This window comes from Chrysemys picta, chromosome 2 (assembly GCF_011386835.1).
Source record: "Chrysemys picta bellii isolate R12L10 chromosome 2, ASM1138683v2, whole genome shotgun sequence".
Classification (NCBI taxonomy): Eukaryota; Metazoa; Chordata; order Testudines; family Emydidae; genus Chrysemys; species Chrysemys picta.
Window position 1 is genome coordinate 187,581,588 of NC_088792.1, and position 23,601 is coordinate 187,605,188.

Here is a 23,601-nt window from a genome sequence, read left to right on the forward strand (position 1 = left end):
CGTGCTTAACTTTATTGTGAGTAGTTATATTGAATTTCAATTGAAATAAGTTGAAATATTTATGGTAGTATTAAGCCCGGGCAGAAATGTTTGCAGGATCAAAACCTTAGAACTGGCAATATTATTGACGGTTATTATGGTCTGGGGCTGGTAACTAGATATTGTACGGGGGGGGGGAGGGGTTGCTAACTTTTCATGGCAATTGTGCCTGTTAAGGGAAACTACTATCATTTGTAAATACATTACACAGAGATGGGTTTGCACCACAACGATCAGATTTGTAGGCAAACTTCTCCAAATTTGCGGGAGAGGGGAGGAGAGGGGGGAATATCGGGCCACCCGCGTTTTGGTTTGCATCCTTATCTAATATGCGGACTCCGTAGTTACTTCTGTCCACAGCTCCCACTCTTTTGTGCGACTTCCCCTAACTAACTAGGGATTTCAGTAGCCAATCACAGCCCAGAAAGCACACTCTCTGGAGCGGGAGGAGCTTTTCTCTCCGGGAACTGAAAGAGGCGAGGATGGCAGGGGGAGGTTGGCCAGAGGCGGGGTCTAGTACGTGCCACCTCCTCTCATTGAGTCACGGGCGCGTTGCGAGCTCTGTTGGAGGAGCGATTGTTACAAACAGAAGCCCGGAGAGCGAGCTGGGCGGGCGCTCTGATTCGAGCGTTGGGACAAAGTAAAAGAACCTCCGGCGGCTGAACGTTCCAAAGAAAGATACATTCCAGGGTCGGAGCAGCGGCAACAACACGCAGCCCGGGGAAACTTTCCCACAGTCGGAGGCAGCGGATCCTGCAGCCCTTGTTGAGCGAGGGCGAAGAGGAGGAGGAAGGGGGGATAAACTGGGGACCGAGAAGATGAATCGGAGTTTTAATAAATCTCAGACTCTGCGGTTTTTCGATTGCAGCGCGGTGGAAGTGAAGAGTAAGGTAAGGAGACTGCGGCTGGACACAATCTAGAAGCAGCCCGGTGCTTCCCCCCCCCTCTCCCCCGGATTCTTTTGCAAATGACTGAAGACCCCCCCCCCCACTTATCTCCCTTCCCCCTCTTTGCGATTGAAAATATTTTCTAAGTTGCAGCAAAGGATAGAGGTTGTTCCTGGTGGCAACTTTTGAAAAGGCTGAGCTGCGTTCGGTATGTAGCTGCGATCACATGGCTCAAACTCTCTAGCGCTCATATTTTTTTTTCGCCTGGATTGAGCTGGAAATGTAGGGACGTTCATCCCTATATCCCCAATGAGCAAGGACTCACACAGCAGCTTGTCTGGAGATCTAGGGCACTTGCCATGAGGAGGACTTCGCCGGGCAAGTTTTGTGGCCAGTGTAAACTCTTTATTTTGGGTTGCACGTTTCTGGCTCGCTGTGAGTCCGTAACTACACCCCCCCCCTTGCCCCCATCTGCGATGGGCTGTTTACACAAAAGCCGAGGTTTTTAACGGGGTGGAAGCCCGTTAGTTCAATCAGTCTCGTCTTAATCCCGAAGGGGGGGTGGGGGTGATGCTGCAGCTTTAGAACCCACTCGGTTTAAACTTGATCTTTCGTTGCTTCAGTCTGAATCAAGAAAGAGCACAACGTTTGGAAGATGGTTTTATTTATTTATTTATTTATTTATTTATTTAAAAGGAAAAACGACCCATTGTCTCGCTTTATAGACCTGTTCGGAAGTTGTGGAATTTGGTAAACGTAGCTGTGAAAAGAGGAAAACCTCAGCCTGTCTTTCTCTTCTCCCCCCCCCCCCATCCCCCCGATGAATTAAATCTGAATTCAGTCCCACCTCCCCCTTTACCTTCGGAACGGCTAATCAACTTCTGGTCTCAAGTTTTCAGGCTCACGTACAGATCTCAGCCTGAGTCAGTGCTGTAATGTTTGTTGCACGGCTTCAACTCTGTCATCCTGTTTAAACTTGTTTGGGTTTTTGTAATCATCTGATTATCTAGTGAATTTCTTCTCTTTGTTGGGAGGAAGGCTCAGTTCCTAAGGATCCTGCTAAAAGTACTTTGTCTGGTGATCCTTCTTCCACAAAGATGAGACCCTGGCTAAGTGCATCTTGATCTATTACAGAGTGTGTGTGTGTGTGTGTGTGTGTGTGTTAGCTTGATGGCTTTCTGAAGAGTCCCCTATGGAATATTGAACTTGAGTGAGCCTGCCTGTCTTGCTTTAGGACCAAGCCTGACCAAAGACAGGGCGTGTGTTGGTAATGAGACATAAATTACAAACATCTTAAATATATGCTGAGAGAAGTGAGGCAGAATTCCAAATGCTTCCGGTTCCCAAATAATAGTAGTAAATTAACAGAGCCCCCAAAAAAACAAACAACATGATTTCAGTGGGATCTTTTTAAGTTCTTGTCTTGTGCATGATGCCAAATACACTTCCATTGAACACCTAGTGGTAGCTCAGACCCTTTAGACTAGCAAACAGGGCCACAGTACCTGGGAGTAAGAAAACTAGCTTCTATTCCCAATTCTCCCATTGACATGCTATGTGACTTTGGATAAGTCTCAATGCTGGTGCCTCAATTTCCCCATCTGTAAAATGGGGATAATACGCACACACCATTATAAACCACTTCAATATCTATGGGTTCTATATAAATGCTAAATATTATTGTTAGAGAATGAATTGTAAATTAGAAGACCATAGCACACAAAATTAGAATGTTACAAAGCAGCTATGTCGAAGCTTGAGTTGGCTATCCAGCTTTTAAAATCCGGTTTCCAAGTGTCTGTAACTTTCTCAAACAATCCTTTGGGGTTGAAATGCCTACCATTTAGTCTCAGCAAGAAGAGGTGAGTTTGTTTCTGTTCAAAACTTGATCAAAATCCTGCCAGGCACTTTTGAGTGAAAAAATGTTTAGTACTTAAATATTGAAATAAATAAATATAAATATATATTTAAAACTCTAGCAATCTGATTTTAAAAGATCATATCATGTGACTCATCCTCAGTGACTAGTCACAATGCAAGTCTGGAAAAAAAATACAAGGAATAAAATTAGTGTCTTGTAAAACTTCATGCAGCATTCTAGATTCACTGAAAAACCACTAAGGTTAAGATGGTGGTAAACCTGGTTATGTGTCCTGGTCTCTTCATCTACCACAGTTGGTGTTAATGGGACAGTTTGATTCAATTCAGACAGCACGTACCTCTGCCTTTGAGAAAGTACAAAATGTGTAATGGTTGCCTGTGGGGTTGGGTTGAGCGTCTTGAGACGCTGCCTTAATTTCTGGGGTATTTATGATTTTGGAGGTGGCATCTCAAATGAAGGTTTAGAACACTTTATTTTCTACCCTCCAACCAGTATGGTAGCATTGGAAGGGTGTCAGCAGGCTTGGAAAACTTTTTGTGTCTATCTCCTTATCCTGGCAGTCTATTTCCAGGTGTGCTTGCTGGGAAAGCATAATGTATTCAGAAGTGCTCTGCCCACCCCAAGAAACCCTCCAGACCCAGTGAGATGAATGTATGTATGACTTGGTAATTAAGCAGTGCACTTGACCCATATTTTCAAACCAAGCCTTCTACTGTTAAACACATGTCTAACATCTGCAGATTGGCCAAGCTAATACTCCAATTCTCTCCATTGTAATATGCAGTAACCTAGTCTTCCATGTTTATTTTCTGTGGGGGTTTTTTTGTTTTTTGTTTTGTTTTGTTTTTTAAATCTCACTACTAGTAAGCACCTGACAGCCTCTTTCTCACCTACAGAAACCCTCCAGATTTATCCCACCAGTCCATCTAATACTTGCATGTGTGCTTTAATGATTGTAGATTTCTGGAGAGGAGGGTAGATATAGTGAGAATAATATTTGTGTGGGAGGAGGGCTTTAAAGGTTGGGGGTGAGGTGGAGGGGAGGGGTCTCACTGCTGATGTCAAGAGGTTATTTTTAAGCCAAGGAAATGAAATGCAGAAAACTACATTACTTCATTCTTAAGGTAGAATCTTTAAATGTCAGACAAACCCCGCTCCCTCCCAAAACAAACAGAAAAAAACCCTGAGATATATACATCCATAAGTGATCCAAAATACTACACATGCAATGCATCCGGGTTAATGTTATGATGGAAACCTTAACTCTTGAATTTCCTAACTTTTGTGTGTTTAAATTGTCAGCCTTAATGATGCATTAGTCCAACTGTTATCCATTGTTTGTAGTAACACTATGTGTTAATTATGTAGTAAGTTCTTGTGATTAGTTTTTGTAGCAAGGTCACTGTTGAAATAAGTTCCTCTTATATTTTTTACAGAGCTCTTAGGAATGAAGTAGCTAATTCTGATACTTCAGGGGTAAGTTGATGAGCCAGGGTCAAGAAGAAACTGTTTCCCAACATATAATATTACACACCAGGCAAGGTACTTTACATTTATGCAGACTTTTCTACCTTTCAGTGAATCATCTATGATTCACAGTTGTTGGAGGTGGGATACCAGGCTGGGTTGGTTTGTCCTGGTATGACAGTTCCTCTGACCTGCCTGGAAATACCAGCTACTCTCCGGTTTGGTTTGGCTGGACTCTTATGGTTAAAAAAGACGAGTTAAATGCCATCTAGTCAATGCAACTGTTCCTGGTAGCGCTGTGGAGACAACCTTCTAAATACTTAGAATCTAGTCACCTTTATTTTGTAAGCATGAAGCTTGTCAAAAACCTGTCCGAGAACTAGAAAGTTGAGTATGAGAACTCCTGTTTTCTTAGCTATCTTCTAATGCTATGGCCTGTCAGAGAGAGAGAGAGTCAGGTGGGTACAGTACAGTATCTTTCACTAGAATGTGTAATTGGTTTGGGATCCAGGAGTTCCCTGGTGGCAGACCTTGTATGGGTGGAATCTGTTAATGGAGAAGGTATGCAGAAGGGAGGTGCCTTTGTGCAAGTTCCTGAAACCATTTTCTTTGGCTTTTACTGACCAAGATGTGTAGGAGCTCCAAAAAGATTGCCATGGGACACATGACAACTTTAATTATGCTTCCTCTGGACCCATCCCCTCCTATCCTGAAGCAGATATCTGTTTATATAAACACCCAGCAATGTAGTATATTGCAACCTTTGATTCAGATTTAGTCCTGATTGAAACTAAGGGCAGAATTGCTCCAGACTAAGACTAATCTAAAGTTTAACTCCAGATTCAGGTTACCGCTAAAGAAAGGGTCTTGAACCCTGGAGAAAGTTGCTTATTTCTATGGTTGCCCTCAAAGGAAACAAACACTCTTGAGCCCCACTTCACATTCTTAATATCCCCTGAGAGCAAGTGATCTGATTCTCAGACACTATTCCTGCCTTATCACTCATTTGTAATATTGATATAAAAAATAGACCCATGCGTCTCCCCAGTGTTGCCAACCTCTAAGCTTTATGGGAAATCTAGAAGGTCAGATTTTCAGCTGGTGTAACTCATTTTAGCTCCTTTGACTTCAGTGGTGCTATGCTGACTTATGCCATCTGAGAGTCTGGCCCCAGAACATTTTTCAACATCTGCCACTTTATTCCCTGAATATTTAATATCCTATGTTTATCCACAGGGAATATTCAAAGCTATAGATTCTCTGGCTAAAAGCCCTTAACAAAATGAATGATGTTGTGAATGCTGTGAAGTACTCATAAAACAAGTCAGAACTGATTTCCTAATGCAAATGGCTTGCCATGGTATGGTGATCTGATGTCTTCTCAAAGGCTAAATAAGGCAAAACAAAAAACAAGCTGTCTTTATACACTTGCATCCTCAGATGAGTTTGCTGAAATCTTTAATAGTTCTTCTTGACTTCTCTCTTCCTTATCCCCCTCCACACCTCCCAAAAGAAACTAGCAAGGGCTTTATATCCTGTTGCTGGATGGGATAGTGGGGGAAGGGAAACCTGTTTGGGAACCTGTTAATATCTTCCCCTAGATAGATATGGAAGTATTAATACATTATTGACTTTTTTTTGTTGTTCTATGGTTTTCTCTAGAGGATAAAAACCAAAATACCCACAGCCTATTGAGGCAGATAGTATCTACTTCTGTAGCTCAAGATAAACTTCTGAGCTCCAGGGTTAGGCAGGAATTTCAAATTCATAATCTGAAGTAATCTTACCAGATCATAACTACTATTCTCTCCTGCAGCTAGCATTCTATAGCCACTCCTCTGTCAGTTGGTAGCAAGCAGAATATCCTTTTCCCTTTTGAAGATGCTGTCTCAGATTACTGGCTTCTGGAAATAATTCTAAAAGGACTTTTTTTTCCCCCTGACTCCCCCCCCCCCCCCCAACCTCTTCCCTAAGTTTTTAAAAACTCCAGCTTGCTGGTAGATCCCATCTTAGAAAACAAATATACACCTTACTCTTAATGCATTTCCTCTCCATTCAGATTTAAAAATCCCCCCAAGCACTAGACCTATTATCTTCTTCTTGTGTGAAACCCTGTGCATAGCTATGATGCTCTAGAAACAAAACAAACTTTTGGAGAGAAATCCCTACATCCACCATGAGATATTCATTCACTATTACCACTTAAAGGGTGAAAACTTAAGACTTCTTAAAATAAGAGGTTGTTGGGGTTTTGTTTTGTTCCAAAACTGAATAAGAAAATTTTGTTTGGATTTTTTTCAATAATTTTCACAATTTCTCAAATGTGGACCTAAATGGCAGGATACGTATGGAGAACACAAGTCTCCATTTCTTTTCTATCCAGCAGGACATTCTGGAATATTGTAAGTTTTTAAAATGTCTGTAATAACCTGAAGGAAGTTACTTGACTCAGTTGTCACTCTTGAAGGTTCTGTTTTTAAGATGTATAATACTTTAAGTTTGTCTCTTGTCAGATTCTGTTTAAGAGTCAGAGACGTGTATCATCCTCACACACCAAGGCTATGGCTACACTAGAGAGCTTACAGCTGCACTGATGCAGCTGTGCCACTGTAAGCTCTCTAGTGTAGCCACTCTAAGGGTACGTCTACACTAGCCACCGGATCGGTGGGTAGCGATCGATCTGTTGGGGATCGATTCATCGTGTGTAGTGTAGATGCAATAAATCGATCCCCGATCGCTCTCCCATTGACTGCTGAACTCCAGCTCGTCGAGAGGCGGAAGCAGAGTCGACGGGGAAGCCGCGGCATGCCGCGAGGAAGTGAAGTAAGTAATTTTAATGTGATCTAAGATGCGTCGACTTCAGCTATGCTATTCTCGTAGCTGAAGTTGCGTATCTTTGATCGATTTTCTCTCCCCCCCCCCCCCCCCCCCTGTAGACCAGGCCTAAGTGTTAGCTACCACCACTCATTAATTAAGCCATGTCAGTGGGAGAAACTCTCCTGCTGACATAGCACTTTCAACTTAAACGCTAGTGTGATATCGCTCCCGCTCCGGGGGTTGGCTAATTCACCCCCCTGAGCAACATAATTTATATCAATTTAAGTTGTAGTGTAGCCATAGCCTTACCTTATTTCCTCTTGACTAAAGGTACAAGCAGAAAAGTAACTGGAGAAGGGTCTTCAATCTTTCTAGAGTGGATATAGATTCACTTTGTGTTTTTGTTTTGTTTGTTTTTTGAAGTGACTGTAAAAGAAAAACCTCTTCAGGAGATGCTTAATTGCCAAATCCTCTTATCAGAAAATGAAACTATTTTTTAAATTATGGTTAGGGATGTGATAACACCCCCTTGCAAACAGCACTGCAGTCAGGTGTGTCAGGTGCAATGACAAGTTACTAACAATATGAGGAAAAGTGACAATGTTCTGTTTTGTCAAGTTGATTGACCTTTTTATTAAAACCCAATCCTGACTAACATCCTGCTACAAAAAACAGTCACACTTATTACAGGCAATCATAAAATTTAAATAGTAATAAATACAGTAGGTCTATTTATGTTATATGTACTATTCTATTCATCCAAATCCAATATTCATTTACTCAGTGTTCTGTCAAAGGTGGTAATTAGATTTTTAATATGCTTCTAAGATTGACATTCTGATGTGTCCAGTGCACAAAAAATTAAGCTCATGATACAGAGTCAGGCCTTCCGATACAGAGCACAGCTCTTTAGAAACAGTGCTCTTCTCCTGCACAATGAACACTGTGGATTAAAGAGCATGTTTTGGATCTCTGACACGTGCAGAAGTCAAATAGTCCTCCAGCAATTTTGCCCTATTAAAAACAATTGCTAGGGTGGAGAAACACTCAGACAGCTTGTGGTTTGTCCTGCTAACATTGCTGCTTGTTATGGGAACGTGTGCCTGTGCAAAAGACACTCAGCTGCAAAAAATCAGTGTTACTACTGTACAAACACCTTAGCAACTGAAATATGATGTGCCCACATAAGCATTTTGAAATTGAACACAAACCTTTTTTTTTTTTTTTTTTTTTGGGCGGGTGTATAATGTAGTATTCTCTTACAACCTTTAGCATTCCAGTAAAAACAAATTTGTCTTTACCAATCCCCTTTAAAGAGAATGAAAATCTTAGAGGACTGCTCTTACTCCCTTTTGACTTCCATGGGAGCAAGATGGGTATGTAAATTGGTGCTGGTCAATGCTCAGTAGCCTGATTGATCGATTGTACCTTGATCCTAGATTACATAGGTGCTGACTTCTAGTTTTCCTGGGGGAGGAGGGAGTTGCTCCACCCTCTCCCCCAAAGTGCCCACCGCTTTCCGCCTGCCACAAGCCCCTCCCCCAGCCAAACAGCTGTTTTGGCAGCAGCTACTGATTAGATCTTTGGCAGTGCCCCTGATTAGCTCATCGGGCGGCTGCCAAACAGCTGTGGCTGGTGGGTGTTGAGCACCCACGTTTTTTTTCCTGTGGGTGCTCAGCCTATACTAGATTATAATGTCCTTCTACAGTTGAGAACGCCTTGAAAATCTTGGTCTTTAAAAGAATAAACTTTACCTTTTTAAATCAATGTTCAGGTACACTACTAAAAATGTGATGCTTTGAACCTCCAGGATGTTAACACAGATTTTATGCAATGTTTTGGAATTCTTCCTGAAGTCAGACCATATCTCTGGTAACTAGAGTCAAACTAAAATGAACTCTGTCAAAAATAATGTGACTAAGAATACATTTAACTTCTTGTTCTAAACTTCCAAACAGAAGTGATTGTATCCAAAGCAAATGTAGTAGTGTCTTGGAGAAAACCACAATATGTTGCTGCCATCTTAAATTAAGACAGAATGCCAAAGCAAGATTGACTTCAGTCATTCTGGATTAGCTGTATTTTATTTCTGGATTTCCACAAAAGCCAGTTGCAGAGTCAAACAAAAACAAAAAACACACTTGGCATGTAAAGATTAATCTTTCATGTGAGCTGAAATAGCAGTTTATGTAACTGGTTCAATAGGTTTATCCCCAAAAACACTTGAGCACTTCAGGGCAGGTACTATCTATCTGTCTTTGTGTATTATACAGCACCTACTACGCTATCAGTGCCAAGCAAATAGGGTAATGTCTTCCCTGTTTTATTGTAAGCATTCATTCTGATCCTGGGAAGGTTCCTTTAAGTGGTCACATCTATGAAACTTATGCCTTAATCAGTCAGTTGTTTTAGATCCTGTACTCTTGGAAGCAGCAAAATGCCAAGTAATTGAGCTAAATGGAGAGCATCAATGGACAAGGAATTCCACTCAGCAAATGATAAATACAGTACATCTGCAACAGGTTCAGTGGAGGGTGGAGGGAAAGAAATATGTTTGACAGACTTATTTGAGGATGATGGCGGAGGGAAGAAATGTCTTGCATCTTCTCTCCTTTCACCGTCCCATTCATTTACCCATAACCCACTCTGTGGAAAACTTTAAGGAGCTCAAGCTTTCAAACCCTTCCTACTCTGAAAGATTTGTTAAGATTCCATCTTCCTCGCATGTACAGGGTCTACGATGGGGGCAGCACCAAGTACAGTGATGTTTGTAATTGGGTCATGAGCCGCTTCTGTGACCTGGCTACAGCAAGCACAGTTGAATTGTCCATGCAGTAGCGTTTCTTACACCACAGAAACCCCTGGGCTGTGTAACTGTTTTTTCTGGGAGACCTTGGGCAGCCAGTGCCTGCAGGAAATGCACATGAGGCAACGTGGTCTGGGATGTCCTGTCCCAGGATGTGCGATGGAGTACTTGCCATATCATTTAGACAAACTACTATAGGGTCCTGACTACACTGGAAAGTACATATTGGAAAATTTAGTTGCTGGAAGATGGCCATGTGCCAACCTTTTGCTGATGAAGGCAGCACCTTGTAATTCATGTGGTTACCATGTTAAATACAGTTTCTGCAAATGTTGCCGGATACCCATTGGCTAGAACAGTGGTTCTCAAACAGAGGTATACGTATCCTTACACAGAGGTCTTCCAGGAGGTACGTCCACTCATCTAGATATTTGCCTAGTTGTACAACGGGCTACGTGAAAAACACTAGCAAAGTCAGTACAAACTAAATCTCAGGGTACGTCCAGACTACCCGATTCGGCAGGTAGTAATCGATCTATCGGGGATCGATATAGCGCATCTCGTCTAAACGCAATCTATCGATCCCCGAACGTGCTCCCGTCAATTCCAGGATTCCACCAGGGCGAGCAGCGGTAGCGGAGTCGACGGGGGAGCCGCGGCCGTCGATCCCGCGCCGTGAGGACCCGATGTAAGTCGAAATAAGATGCGTCGACTTCAGCTACGCTATTCCCGTAGCTGAAGTTGCGTATCTTACGTCGACCCCTCCCCCCCCCAGTGTAGACCAGCCCTTATACACACAATAACTTGTTTGTAATCCTGCTCTTTGTATTATATCAGTGTTTCTCAACCTGGGGGGGCGGGTTGCAATTTATTTTATAATTCTATGATAAAATGAGGAAAACAATTTTTCAGTAATAGTGTGCTGTGACACTTTTGTATTTTTATGTCTGATTTTGTAAGCAAGTAGTTTTTAAGTGAGGTGAAACTTGGTATGCAAGACAAATCAGTCTCCTGAAAGGAGTACAGTAGTCTAGAAAAGTTGAGAACCACTGGACTAGAAGACTAAACCTACTAGCATCTATCTAGGGCCCAATCTGGTGATGATCTTGCACATCACTATTCATCTTTTTTTAGTCTCTGGTCTCCTTCCTGCAACACTGGCACAAACCTCTTTAGTAAGGACCTTCAACGGCGGGACTTTTAAGAATGCCCCTGAAAACTAATATTGAGAACTTGCTTACAGCCTAAATAGAACTGAATTACTGCAGCCTTCAGTTAAAACTGCCATGGAAATTGATGGAAGTTTTGACTGGCAGAGGGAGTTCAGTGTTGCCGTGTTGGTTCCAGGATATTGGAGACACAAGGTGGGTGAGGTTGGTCCAATAGAAGACATTACTTCTCTTGGTGACAGAGACAAACTTTCAAGCTATGCAAGGGCTCTTCTTCTGCACAGGCCCCAAAGATAATTTGTTTCATGCATGCAATTAACACTTGCCGTCCTCAGTGGTCCCTTGTAATTCCTCTTTAACAGACTTGATCTGTCTCTCTCACGTCTAGCCTGTGGTTAAAAAACAAAAATGTAAATTCTGCCCTAGGAATATAATTAAGGACAACAATGCTAAAGACAAAATGGACCTTCCATGCTCACTACCCCTGACTGAATGCAAACCTCAGAATACAGGGTTAAAGCTGATCCCAGCAGAATTTCTTCAGGCTCACTTAGTAAGTTAGGAATGTGTAAGAGAAGGTGGGTGTGGCACTCAGATCCCATAGCCATCCTGCCTCAAGACATCTCTCCTGCTTCCACCCTACACAGTTGTTCCCAATTACCAGTCAGGTTTGGTCAGATGTGAGCCTCAAATGACTCTGATAGTTGTTTGTGCTATAAACATAGGATTAAAAAGGGAAGGCTCTGGTAGAGTGTAAAAGAGGGTTTAATTGAGTTTGTAACCAGTTAGGGTGTGTCTTCATTGCAGGCTCTCACCTGGGTTTTAGCTCAAATCTCCCTACCATCTGCACAGAAAAACCTCTGATCCAGGTTTGAAGATGCTTTAAGTCTAGCTAGCTGCGATGGCTGGGGGGCCAAGGGTGGATTAGAGACCAGGCTTCACTTTAGGTCAGGCTGAATCCCACCCATTTTGCAATGAGGATGCAGACTCCACCTGTGCCTTCCCACAATTCCCCTCACCCCTAAATGACAGACAAGTTCCCTTGCAATTGACTGGGAAAGAATCCTAAAACATCTCAGCACAAAGAACCATGGGCTATGCACCCAGATACACCTGTAAGAGGCAACCTTCACACTCAGACTAAGCTTATTCTGGTGCTCAGGCCTGGGTGCCAATCACCAGGGTTAGCTGCGTAGTGAAGACATACCCCAAGTCATAGGCGCTGATGGAACACCCACGGAATGGGGGAGGGAAGAGGGCGGGGACCTTGGGGAAGGGGTGGGACTGGGGCAGGGCCAGGGTGGGGGAGGGTCAAGCACCCACCGGGCAGCGGGGAAGTCTGCGCCTATGCCCCAAATGGCATGGTTGGCTTTAAAGGTGGCTTATATCCACATGGTTCAATCTCTGTTAGTAAACGTCAGTTAAGTGTCTTGCTGCTGCTTGAGGCTTAAGCTAGTTTGGTTGCTTTCCTGTGATTGGTTTGGTGAACTGGCTTTTATTTGCGTTCAGCATTGGTGATAAAACACTAACCATGTATGGCCCTCTTCATCAGAGCTGTCTGTGTAGCAGGACTTCTACAGTGTATCGCCCCACATGCTTCTTGCACCATGCTGTGAGCATGTCCTCCTGCTGCTCTGTTCCACACTGAAGTAGTGTGGCATAGCTGTTCATGCTTGTGTTGCCTGACTGTTTGTTTCAGTGCTTTCTGGGCTTAGTTCAGCCACCCTTGAAAGAGAGAGAGGGGAGCTGCTATGAGAACACAACTCAGACTATATTTGTCAACTTGTTACAAAAGCCTAGTTGAACTTCTGGTGTGGACAGGGCCTACGTTCCACCTTGATGCAACAATAACTAGAACTGTTTGCAAAATGGAAGACTTTTGTTCAGTGTAAATTATTTATTTATTATGTATTGTGTCTAAGAGTCCCAGTCATGGCTCAGGACTCTATTGTGCTAGGCGCTATACAGACATAGATCAGAAATACAGTCCCTGCCCCCAAAGAGCTTGCAGTCTAAGTAGAAGACGACAGATGGATACACACAGATGGGGGGAGTACAAGTAAACAGTGAGACAGTATTGGTCAGCATGATAGGCAGTGATCTCAGTACACATTAGGTTTGGCTTTACCCAGTCCCCAATTATATTTTATTTAATTTCTACCAGACTGGTTACTAGACACTACAAAATTGTTAGCCCCTCCAACTCGTTCCACTAAATAGCCATTTGCTGAAAGTTGATTTTTTGCCACTAGCTCCACAATATGGTAAGTGTAATTTATTAGGTAATAGACTGATAGATTTTTATGGCCACAATTAATGATTTGGATGAAGCTGCCACTTCTACACAATCAATTTAGACTATGCATTTGCATAGTTTAAATACTCAGACTAAAAATTTGCACATATGAAGATAGCCAGTCTCCTTATTTATATTCCCATGCTGTATCTGTCACCATGGTATCTGCGTACCTTCCAGCGTTAAGTCAAATAAGGAAAAAATTAAGGAGACTTGGCCAGGTAGAGCATGTAGTAGGGGTGTGGTGTCTTGTTTTTGTTTTGATTTTTGTGTAAGTTCATGTTCATTTATTCTGTTCGGGGAGTTAGAGCCAGAGAAGCGCTCCCAGCGAGGGAGGAAGGGGAAAAGTCAGTCTTCTCAGCATTCTTTCCTTGCTCAGCTGAAGGCCAACAGAGCTGGAGTTCTGTACGTTAAGTACCTTATGTGACCTTATTCTTCAGGTCCTCTGGTAAAGAGGGAAGTGAAGGCCTCATATTTCTACTGTTTGTAGGGATGGGGGGAGAAGGAAACCTCTTAAATATTTTGTGTGTAGATGGGAGCGGAGTGGCTTTGTATTTCAATATGTTAGTATTTCAGTAGCTCCTAGAAGGAACCAAAGAAGTTTGGGGGTCCCATTGTCGTAGGCACTGCACACAGACACAGTGAGACTGGCCCTGCCTTGACGAGCATACAGCCTAAATAGACAGACTTTGGGAAAGGAAACCGGTGCAGTGACTTACCCAGGGTCATCCAGCAGCTTAGGGGCAGAGCTGGAAATAGTCAGAGTCAGGAGACTGGGTTCTGACTGTAGGGCCCTGTGTACTAAGCCATGCTGCCTCCAAAAGCATGAGCCACGACTGCTTGAGCTAAAGGATTAGTTCCACCATAGCATTTGAGACTCACCATTGCAGGTGGCCATTAAGGAATGAAGCAGCATTCTGAACATTTGTAGAATGGAACATAGTTTAAAAAATAACCCTTTACGCTGTTACTCTTCTGTTTCTCTTGACATGGAGAGACGATGCCCATCATGGCACACATACCTTTTAGGGGCCTATTCATTACTGTTGGTAATGTGAAGTTCAGCATATTTAAAAACTGAACTCTGGACTAATTTCTGATATGTGTAAGACTAGGACTTTCAAGAATGCTCAGTGATGGACAGCTTCTGCCCCCATTAAACTCAATGGGAGCAGACTCCTGTCGAAGTCCACAATAAAACTCCCATTGACTTTAATGGGAGCAGAATTAGGCCATCACTGACTGATAGCTGTTGTCTGTGGAGCGTACGGCGTTAACTGAAGCCCAGGTTGTTCTTCTTTCTGTATCTGAGATCCTGCTTCATGAGAAGTAGGCGGTTAACGTAATTCATGTTTATTGCTAAATGTTGGTCTTTGAAAGGGTTATAAGTCTTACTAGAGAGAATTGTCCAAACTCACAGCTAGCAATAAACTTTTAAGGTCAGGTAGGGAAATAGCACTTAGTGCTTCATTTTTTCACTCTCCCATAAATGTTTTGAATGGAACATTTTAAACTAGTATATGTGTGTTTGTGTTGGGGTTGGTTGCTTGCTTTTGCAGCCTATGTTGATCATGGTGAGAAATAGCCTACGGTTGGGTCAAGAAGCTGTGAGTCAGAAACAGAGCTTTCATTGCTCTGTCCATAAACTACACACACATTTTCAGAGCTCTTGGCCTTTTCCACTTTGGTGGTTATTTTATTGTTCTTGGCATTCTTTTATTATGGAAATATACCAGAGTTCCTATGTAGCTTAGTTTGGGTACTTTTTGCTGTTTGTAATAGCAAATAGTCAAGCTAATGGCTGGCTGATCTTTAGAAGGATCTTAGGACAGGATACATTGTTTGAAAAGCAAACATTTGCAATTCTCTCTGTTTTGTTAGTCGGTGGTAGCCCTGTCAGACTAAATTATCTTTAATCCCCTTTGTTCCTCCTCCCACTTCAACTTCTGCAATATCAGTTGGAATATATGCATTAGGTAAGTAGGTCAAAGTACACTACTGTAATTCATTGTTCAATAAACTAACATTCTAATAAGTAGATTAGTTTTCTCTAAGAAGGATTGTTCTGGTGGTGGCTCTCAGTGGAGTCTCAGTTCTCGTTTCTCTTTGTCTGATGTGCTAACTCTAACATTTACTTTTATCTTAGTCATCTTGAACTATCTGCTTTGCTATCTTTAAAAGCAGTTAGAATTCAAGTTCCTGGAAGATACACAGGGAAAGGAAGGCTATCTAGAAAAAGTCTTCATGGTTGAATACAATGAAGTATTCAGTGTTCAAGTTGTGTGCTACTGTGAAATCTATTATTACAGTGATACTGTTTATCAGCTTCATTAGGGAGGATGAATAGTCTATCATTTGCGGAAGCTTTTTCTCTGAAAGAAACCCATTGGCAATCGTGCTGTAGTCTTTGTATATCCCAGTGTAACTTAATCTACCAAATTACTATAATATCTACCACCAACCTTTTTTAAAAAAAAAAAAAAACCCTTCGTTACCTCTTAAAACTTGTGTTCTTCTCCCCAGCAGCTTCCCTTCTCTTACTCCTTCCTGCAGCATCCCCTTATGGTGTTCTTGTCTTAATTTAGACTTACACTTACTGCAGTGTAGTTGTAGCCATGTTGGTCCCAGGGCATGAGAGACCAGGTGGGCGAGGGAATGTCTTGTATTGGACCAACTTCTGTTGGTGAAAGAGACAAGCTTGCGAGCTACATCCAGCTGCCTGAAGAAGAGCTCTGTGTACTTCGAAAGCGTTTCTCTTTCACCAACAGAAGTTGGTCCAATAAATGATATTGCCTTACCCACCTTGTTTCTCACATGCTTATGTCAGTAGTTCTGTTACTACCTCATGTGAGTAATCTCTTTGACTTCAGTGGGACCAGTCACCTGATGCCCCTGATTCTGCAATTGGGTCCATGAGAGTGGACTACTATACCTGCTTGATGTTCCATTGAAATCAGCGGGCTTTGCATATGCATAAAGATCTACATGGGTGGATCAGTTTGTGGGATCATGACCTTAGATTGCAATCTGTTTAGAGTAGGAAATCCGTGTTTATCTGTATAGCACCATAAACCTACATGGTACCTAACAAGTAATAGTGAAACAAATTTGGATCAATTGGCACTTAATCAACAGTATGTTGGTCTACTACGCTGCTATTTTTTAGATTCAAATAATCCTGAATTTGTGGAATAGAAGGTGTGGCTAACTTTAATTGCAATTGGAAAATGTTTTATTCTTGTCACTTGAGTTTAATGTGTCAGTACTCCGTTCCACCTAAACTGGTGGCATGGAATACTTATCTGAATCTAGCAGAAAAGAATGTGTAATCAACTTCTTTCCACTAAAAACACTGCCATGTACTCATTTGTATTAACCTTCATTAGAATGAGTAACATTTTAAACTACGTGTCAGTGGAAGTAACATGCCACTCAAACTTGGAAAGTTTGAACAGCAGTTTTGACTCCATTGAAATTGAGTCTACTTTGTTTTGGCTTTTGTGCATTTGGATGGGTAGTCTGAATTGAAATCTAAACTAGACCCAGCTGTTCATATTATAAACAAGCGGCTTAATTTGTTGTTGTTTTTGGACTAAATAAGCATTTAAATTAGCATCAGGGCTAGGCCATGATCAAAGGACAGGATTTTTCAAAAGCACTTAAGTAATTTAGGAGCACAATCCCAACCAAAGTTAATAATTTCCACTGCTTCAGGATCAACAATATTATTTCATACCTGCATTAATGTTATCATTGGGCTGTCTTAACTATAGAACAAAGACGTTTGGGTTGGAGTGACTTGCACAGAGCAAGTTGTCTTAACCTGGAACTTCATTTAATTAAACAAAAAGAATTCTTGAATTTTTGAAGAACAAATTGTGTATGGGGTAGAGGAGGACCCTTTAATGCAGGGGTCTCAAAGTCCCGGCCCGTGGGCCATCTGCGGCCCCGAGAACCTCCCCACTGTGGCTCGTGGAAACTTTTAAAAAAGTTATTTCATCCGGCCCTCATGGCTGCTGGCCGAAGCGGGGAGCGGGCAGGAGAGATTCATATGCCCCTCCCCCCAACGTTTCTCCATCCTGTTGCTGCTCCTGGGACCAGGGCCATGCCTAGCTATTCTGGGGCCCTACACAGCCCCACTGTGGGGGGTGGTGGGGGAGGACCAGGCCTTTGGGGGGCAAGAGGGAACCACCCCCCCAGCACTCATTGGCGATGTGGCTGGGGCCGGATTGCTGCACTTCCTGCCACCACTGAGTGCAGGCCTGGCCCTGCTGCAGTCCTCGGGAGTGGGGGTGGGGCTGGGGCAGAGCAGGGGTGGGGGCTTTGGGGGTGGGGTGGAGTGGGGCAGGGGCGGAGGCTTTGGGGAAGGGGTGGAGTGGGGACAGAGCAGGGGCGGGAAGAGGTGGGGCTGAGGCAGAGCAGGGGCGGGGGCCATGGGGAAGAGGTGGGGCAGGGGCTGGAGCAATACGCAGCTGTGCAGGGCACAAGGAAATTCGGTGCCCCACGCAGCTGGGTACTTTGCGTATGGGTTGGGGTGGCCCTGCTTGGGACCCTCCCAGAGGTTGCACTCAGCAATGTGTCATTCACCTCTGGCAGCTCGGTTCCCTGCAAGCGGTTCCCTATCCCTGCTGTTGCCGGCAGAGCTGTGGCAGAGAGACCCATGCAGCCAGGCTGCTGGTTGTCTGCTGCAGGTGCTGCCCCCCGCAGTTCCCATTGGCTGGGGGAGAGGGACAGAGAAACCATCATTAGTTGCTGGGCAGAGTCAGCCCTGGAGGCAGCATCATTAGTTGCTGGGCAGAGTCAACCCTGGAGGCAGCATCATTAGTTGCTGGGCAGAGTCAGCCAGGGCGGCATGAGGCCAAGGATGCGAGGGAAAAGGGTGGGAAATGGGCTGGGAGGTGGTGTGAACACCATCTTCAGTGACATTATTGGCCCGCTGGGAGGATTTGAGGACCGGCACTGGCCCTAAGGTAAATTGAGTTTGAGACCCCTGCTTTAGTGGGTGTTTTTTGAGCCTGTACTGATTGTTTCTGGTTTACAGTAATAGTCAAAAAGAAACTTGACTGAAAAACCTTGACTTATTAGAGATGGGCCTGAGTTTGAGTGCAGATCAAAACTTCCCCCAAAGTTCAGGGTTGAGGCTCCTTTTAATACCTACAGAATTAAAATGGGCAGATGCTTTCTTTAGTGTCTGTTTTACGATGCTCTGTTAGAAGCTTGGAGACACTTTCATTTTTTGAAACTGCAGTCTAATTGAACTGTGCTGTTTTGGTGAAGCCAAAATGTTTCAAGGAAACATGTTGATTTCAACAGTTTTTGTCTGGAAGGAAGGGAGGGGAGGAGACACACCTGCTTACCCCTTCTCTCTCCTTAGCTTAGTGGTTAGGGCACTGGCCTGGGATATTAGGAGAGCAGGTTCAATCTCTGTTCTGTCTGATTCAGAGTGATCAGGGATGAAGAGCTCTACTCAGTCAGGCAGAGCAGGGATTTGAATGTGGATCTCCCACATCCCAGGCGGTGCCCTACCCACCAGGCTACATACGTGCTCACACACTCTTTCCCCAATTGAAAAGCTCAGGTTTTGATCTGAAGCCCAACGTTTTGACACAATTTTGCTTCTGCAAAAACATTAGAAAAGTTTTGTATTTGTTCCAATGGGGAACAGAAACACGTGTAAACTTTGGAAGTTGCTGTGAAATGGAATTGTCCTCTGGCCAGCTTTACTGATCAACCTATGTTACGAAAAGAGAGGCTGGTTTCAGTGGGCCTAGCGGGCAACGGGAGGTAAGATGAGGCTAAATCCTTAGGGCTCTGTCAGACATTTCTTGCAGTGGCAGAGAAGGGATGAATCTGCAACCAGGGCTTTGGAGCGAAGCCTGGAGCTGGAGTGCGGAGCAGCTCCAGAGCAATGGAGCTGCAGGTTTTTTGCCTGGAGCTGGAGCACAGCTCCAAAGCCCTGTCTGCAACTGGGGCTGAAGTGATCATTAATGCTTACAGCTTCAACTTAAGTTGTCTTCTATACCAGGACATCCATTTGACCTCTCTCTAAACATTGAATGCAATAGCACTCTGCTGGTAACTAAATCCTTGTGGGAAAATCCAATAGAATTTTAATAGAGATGAAACCAAGAAATTACTCTTAAAAACAAAAAAAACCACAACCCTTTCCCCTTCTCCCCTCCTCCCCCCCATAAAATTTAGTGGAAAATGAAATCCTAGTTTCAAATTCTAGAGATTGGACTAAAAAGTCTAACCAAGGTTTCATTCTCAATTGAATTCCATAAGGGATAGTGACTGTCAACTTTACAACATAGGGAGTGAGATTCCGTGCTGCACCTCTAAGGGGGGTTAATACTGAATTTGCAGGGGAAGGGAGGCTAAGGTTTCTTAAGCCTCCCTTGTGCCTTCCCAATCCTGAACTGGTTCATGAGCCAGAATGTCTGCCAGTGTAAACTTAGTTCTGTAGGACTGCATAAGTTATAGCAGTCTGTAACCAGCTGCCCAGGGGCAGTAAAACTGACTGGAATATCCTCATGCTGTGGCCACGACCTTCCTGCTGGAGGACACCCTCTACACCAGGGCTTGTGAGGAGTCCTCTGAAGGCAGTCTGCAGTTCAGGCTCTGAGGAATTTTTGCCAGCTGGACATGGCTCTTTTAAACCCCTTTATGCCACTCCGGCCCCTTTACCCAATGTGCAGGACAAGTGTAAGAATCCCACTTAACATTTTTTAAACTATGTAACAACCCCATAGATTAGTAAAAGTGAAAGTATATTGGATTCACAATCGGTGAGACTAGTTTCACTTTTATTTGGTCAGTTCCCCTTTTATGTTCTTAGCAGTGTCTTAATTTCTGACACTGCCGGGGAGTATTTATTTGTGTAAGAATTGTTTTCATTGGTATTTAGGAAGCAAGTGTGGAAATTTTTCTGTTGGGGTCTTAAGTGTTATAACAGCTGTTCTTTATGCAATTGTTTTGGGTCAAACTTAAATTAACAGTATTCCTTTCAACTGCTGCTGTGGGTCAGAGTGAGAACATGTGAAACTTTGTATATCTCACAAAAATTGTAGCTCTTTAGCCAGCCATAAAAATTGATTTAATGGACTGGCAGAATTCAAAAACCTATAACAAGTCGCTTGGAATCTGAAGAACTTTTACTCCTGGACTTGAATACCAAGAAACTATAGAGCAGTGGTTCTCAAACTTCTGACTGTGACCCCTTTCACATAGCAGGCCTCTGAGTGCGACCCTCCCCTCATCCCCCCCAAATTAAAAACACTTTTATATATTTACCACCATTATAAATGCTGGAGGCAAAGCGGGGTTTGGCGTGGAGGCTGACTCCCCCATGTAATAACCTCGTGACCCCATGAGGGTCCCAACCCTCAGTTTGAGAACCCCTGCTATAGAGCATGTAGAAATTGATGTTGTCCCTTTTTAATGAAAGACTGTACTCTGTACAACACCTCTCTAAATGTCTCGTGAGGGTTTTTTTTTTTTTTTTAAGTTCATTGTGCTGTTGATGGGGAAATGTCAAGGTTTTTTTTTAAGGTTTCAGAGTAGCAGCCGTGTTAGTCTGGATCTGCAAAAAGAACAGGAGTGCTTGTGGCACCTTAGAGACTAACAAACTTATTGGTCTCTAAGGTGCCACAAGTACTCCCGTTCTTTTTGCGGATTTTTTTAAATGACTTCAGTCAGCTGATTAACTATTTTTGAAGTTGGATATGAAGAATGTTTCTCTACTTTGGTTTGAGAAGAGTAATTTTAGGGACACCAGAGACACTGCTATTGAACAGTTGAATTCAAATGTCAGTTCTAGTGGAATCTTGCTTTATTAGCTCTAGTTGAAATGTACCATTTTTTACAAAAAATATTTTTTTTTTTTAAACCGACCCTTTAAGAAGCTTGTAAACAAGCATTGATTCGTACTAGGGATAAAATTTTTACAAAGTAGTCTGTTCTAGCATAATACAAATCCTATTACAAGAGTATAATCTGGGAACTGTAGACTTGGAAGGACACAGTCCAGCCATGTTCAGTGTAGGGGAGAGGAAAACAGCAAATGCTCTATTAAATTGCGCACAACCTGATTATTTAATTGTAGCATCGTCCACTTACGTCCTTTCTGTTTCCCATTGTAGTTTGGGGCAGAATTCCGAAGATTCTCTCTGGATCGTTACAAGCCAGGAAAGTTTGAAGACTTCTACAAGCTCATTCTTCACATCCACCACATATCCAGCATGGAGGTGATGATTGGATATGCTGATGTTCATGGGGACCTTCTTCCTATTAATAATGATGATAACTTCTTTAAGGCTGTTTCGAGTGCAAACCCGCTGCTCAGGGTTTTTATACAAAGACAAGGTAAAATCTTCATTTATTAAGTCTTCAGAGCCCTGGGTTGTCCAATCCTTTATTAGTGGTAGTAATCACATTGCAGTAGCATCCAATGGTCACGGAGGGATGGGGACTGCACATACATAGAGGAAACGATCCCTACGCCAGAGGTTCTTGTGATCTCAAAGGTCCAAAACAGACTAAGGGCCTGGGAAGGGGATATACATGCACTAAGGGTGAGACACTCCACCCTGCTGGGTGGTATAAAAGGGTCAGAGTAGTGTACAAGGACCCTAAAGTCTCCTCTACATGACTTCCCCTGGCACAGGAATGATGGAGATGGCCATAAGGCTGCCTCCCCCTCAAAAGCCATGGTATGGGGGAAGGCCAGAGGTGGGAGGAGCATGCTGTGGGGGGAAAGACCACAGCAATGTGGCCCATAGGGCCATCTGAGGAGACTGCTGTAACCTAGGCAGGCCTGGGGGGAGGGGGGGTCTGTCTCCTCAAAGTTACACCAGGGGCTTCTCTAGTACCCGGAACATCACCCGGAATGGGAGGGTGCAAAAATGGTTTAAAAGTCCCCTTAGCCTTCTCTCTCCCTGGGCTGCAAGTTCAGTATTGCACATCTTGGGGGTGTGGCACAGAATCTTGTGCCAACGTACTACTTGAGTCCTTTGATTTAAAAGGAAACCCAAATATTGTACCATGACTAGGTCTTCATCTCCAGATGTGTCTTCAAGACTTAACTTTAGCTGGCCGTTTCATGCCCTTATTGAACAGGGACACGTGCACATCTATCCATTTTGGAAAGATTGAGTTCTGACACTGTAATCCAAGGCATGCTGAGATACAGTAACTCCCCACTTAACATCCTCTTGCTTAAATTGTTTCGATCTTGCGTCCCTGCTCAATTACAGAACATGCTCCATTTAAAGTTGTGCAATGCTTCGCTATAATGTCGTTTGGCTGCATACTTTGTCCACAGCTGGCAGCCCCCCTATCAGCTCCCCTACGTCCCTGTCCCCCGCAGCGCCTCCTGCCTGCTAGCAGACCCCGCGGATAAGAGTCTTCCCCCGCCTCCTGCCCGCGGCAATCAGCTAGCTTGCGGCATTTAGGAGGGAGGGGCGAGGAGCGAGGTCTCGACACGCAGGCTCCTCCCTTCCGAACACTGCAAGGCAGCTAATTGCCATGGGCAGGAGGGTGGGAGCCTTTGCACTGTGTCCTTGCTCCTCTCCCCCCTCCCTCCTGAATGCTGCAAGCCAGCTGATTGCCGCAGGCAGGAGGAAGAGGAGGGAGGGGGGAGGAGTGAGGATGCGGCGTGCGTAGTAAAGGGGAGAAAGAAGAGGCGGGTTAAAGGTGGGGGCTTGGGGGAGGGGTGGAGTGGACAGGGGGAGGGTTGAGCCCCCCAACCCTGGTGCTTGCAGAGTAGGGGAAGCTGACGCTGCACAGCGTGCTTCTCCTAGCCTACAGCGCCTTCAGCCTCCTTGCCTGCCTCATTGTCTCCAGTGCCAGTGGGCTGTGCGTGTGTGGGGTAAGGCCGGGGCATCTCCCAACTATAGTACTGTACTGTATGGCAAAAAAAAATTTCCCTGGAACTTAACCCCCCCCATTTACATTCATTCTTATGGGGAAATTGGATTCACTTAACATCGTTTCACTTAAAGTCGCATTTTTCAGGAACATAACTACAACGTTAAGTGAGGAGTTACTGTGTGTAGGCATGGCTTTAAGGGCAGATGGCTGAATTAAGGTAATCTGCTGTGTGTCTTCAGATGTGGTGTTTTTACTAACCTCTTACTAGATGTCAAGCAAGCATCCTGTGTAAACATCAGGATGATGTCAGGGTTATTCTAAATGGTTTTCATGTGTTTGAGTAAGATTAGTCTAATGTGACATAGCAC

At 43.7% G+C, this 23,601-nt stretch overlaps 1 protein-coding gene and 1 long non-coding RNA gene across 3 annotated transcripts in view; one reads left to right on the plus strand and one right to left on the minus strand.

The window, feature by feature from the left end:
- The first annotated feature begins 353 nt into the window (after positions 1-353).
- The window catches only part of PARD6G (par-6 family cell polarity regulator gamma), a 100,250-nt gene continuing 77,002 nt past the window's right edge, over positions 354-23,601 (plus strand). Inside the window, exons 1-2 of one of the 2 annotated variants that reach the window (XM_005281424.4) lie at positions 354-929; positions 21,505-21,727. In XM_005281424.4, coding sequence (XP_005281481.1) covers positions 858-929; positions 21,505-21,727 — 295 coding nt within the window. In that variant the 5' untranslated portion in view covers positions 354-857. The remainder of the gene's footprint in view (positions 930-21,504; positions 21,728-23,601) is intronic. The other variant, XM_042860467.2, reaches the window with a different exon arrangement.
- On the minus strand, positions 9,158-21,619 carry LOC135981657 (uncharacterized). Its single transcript, XR_010598793.1, has 2 exons — positions 21,482-21,619; positions 9,158-11,456 (listed from the first exon to the last, which is right to left on the minus strand). It is a non-coding gene; the product is annotated as an uncharacterized LOC135981657 (long non-coding RNA).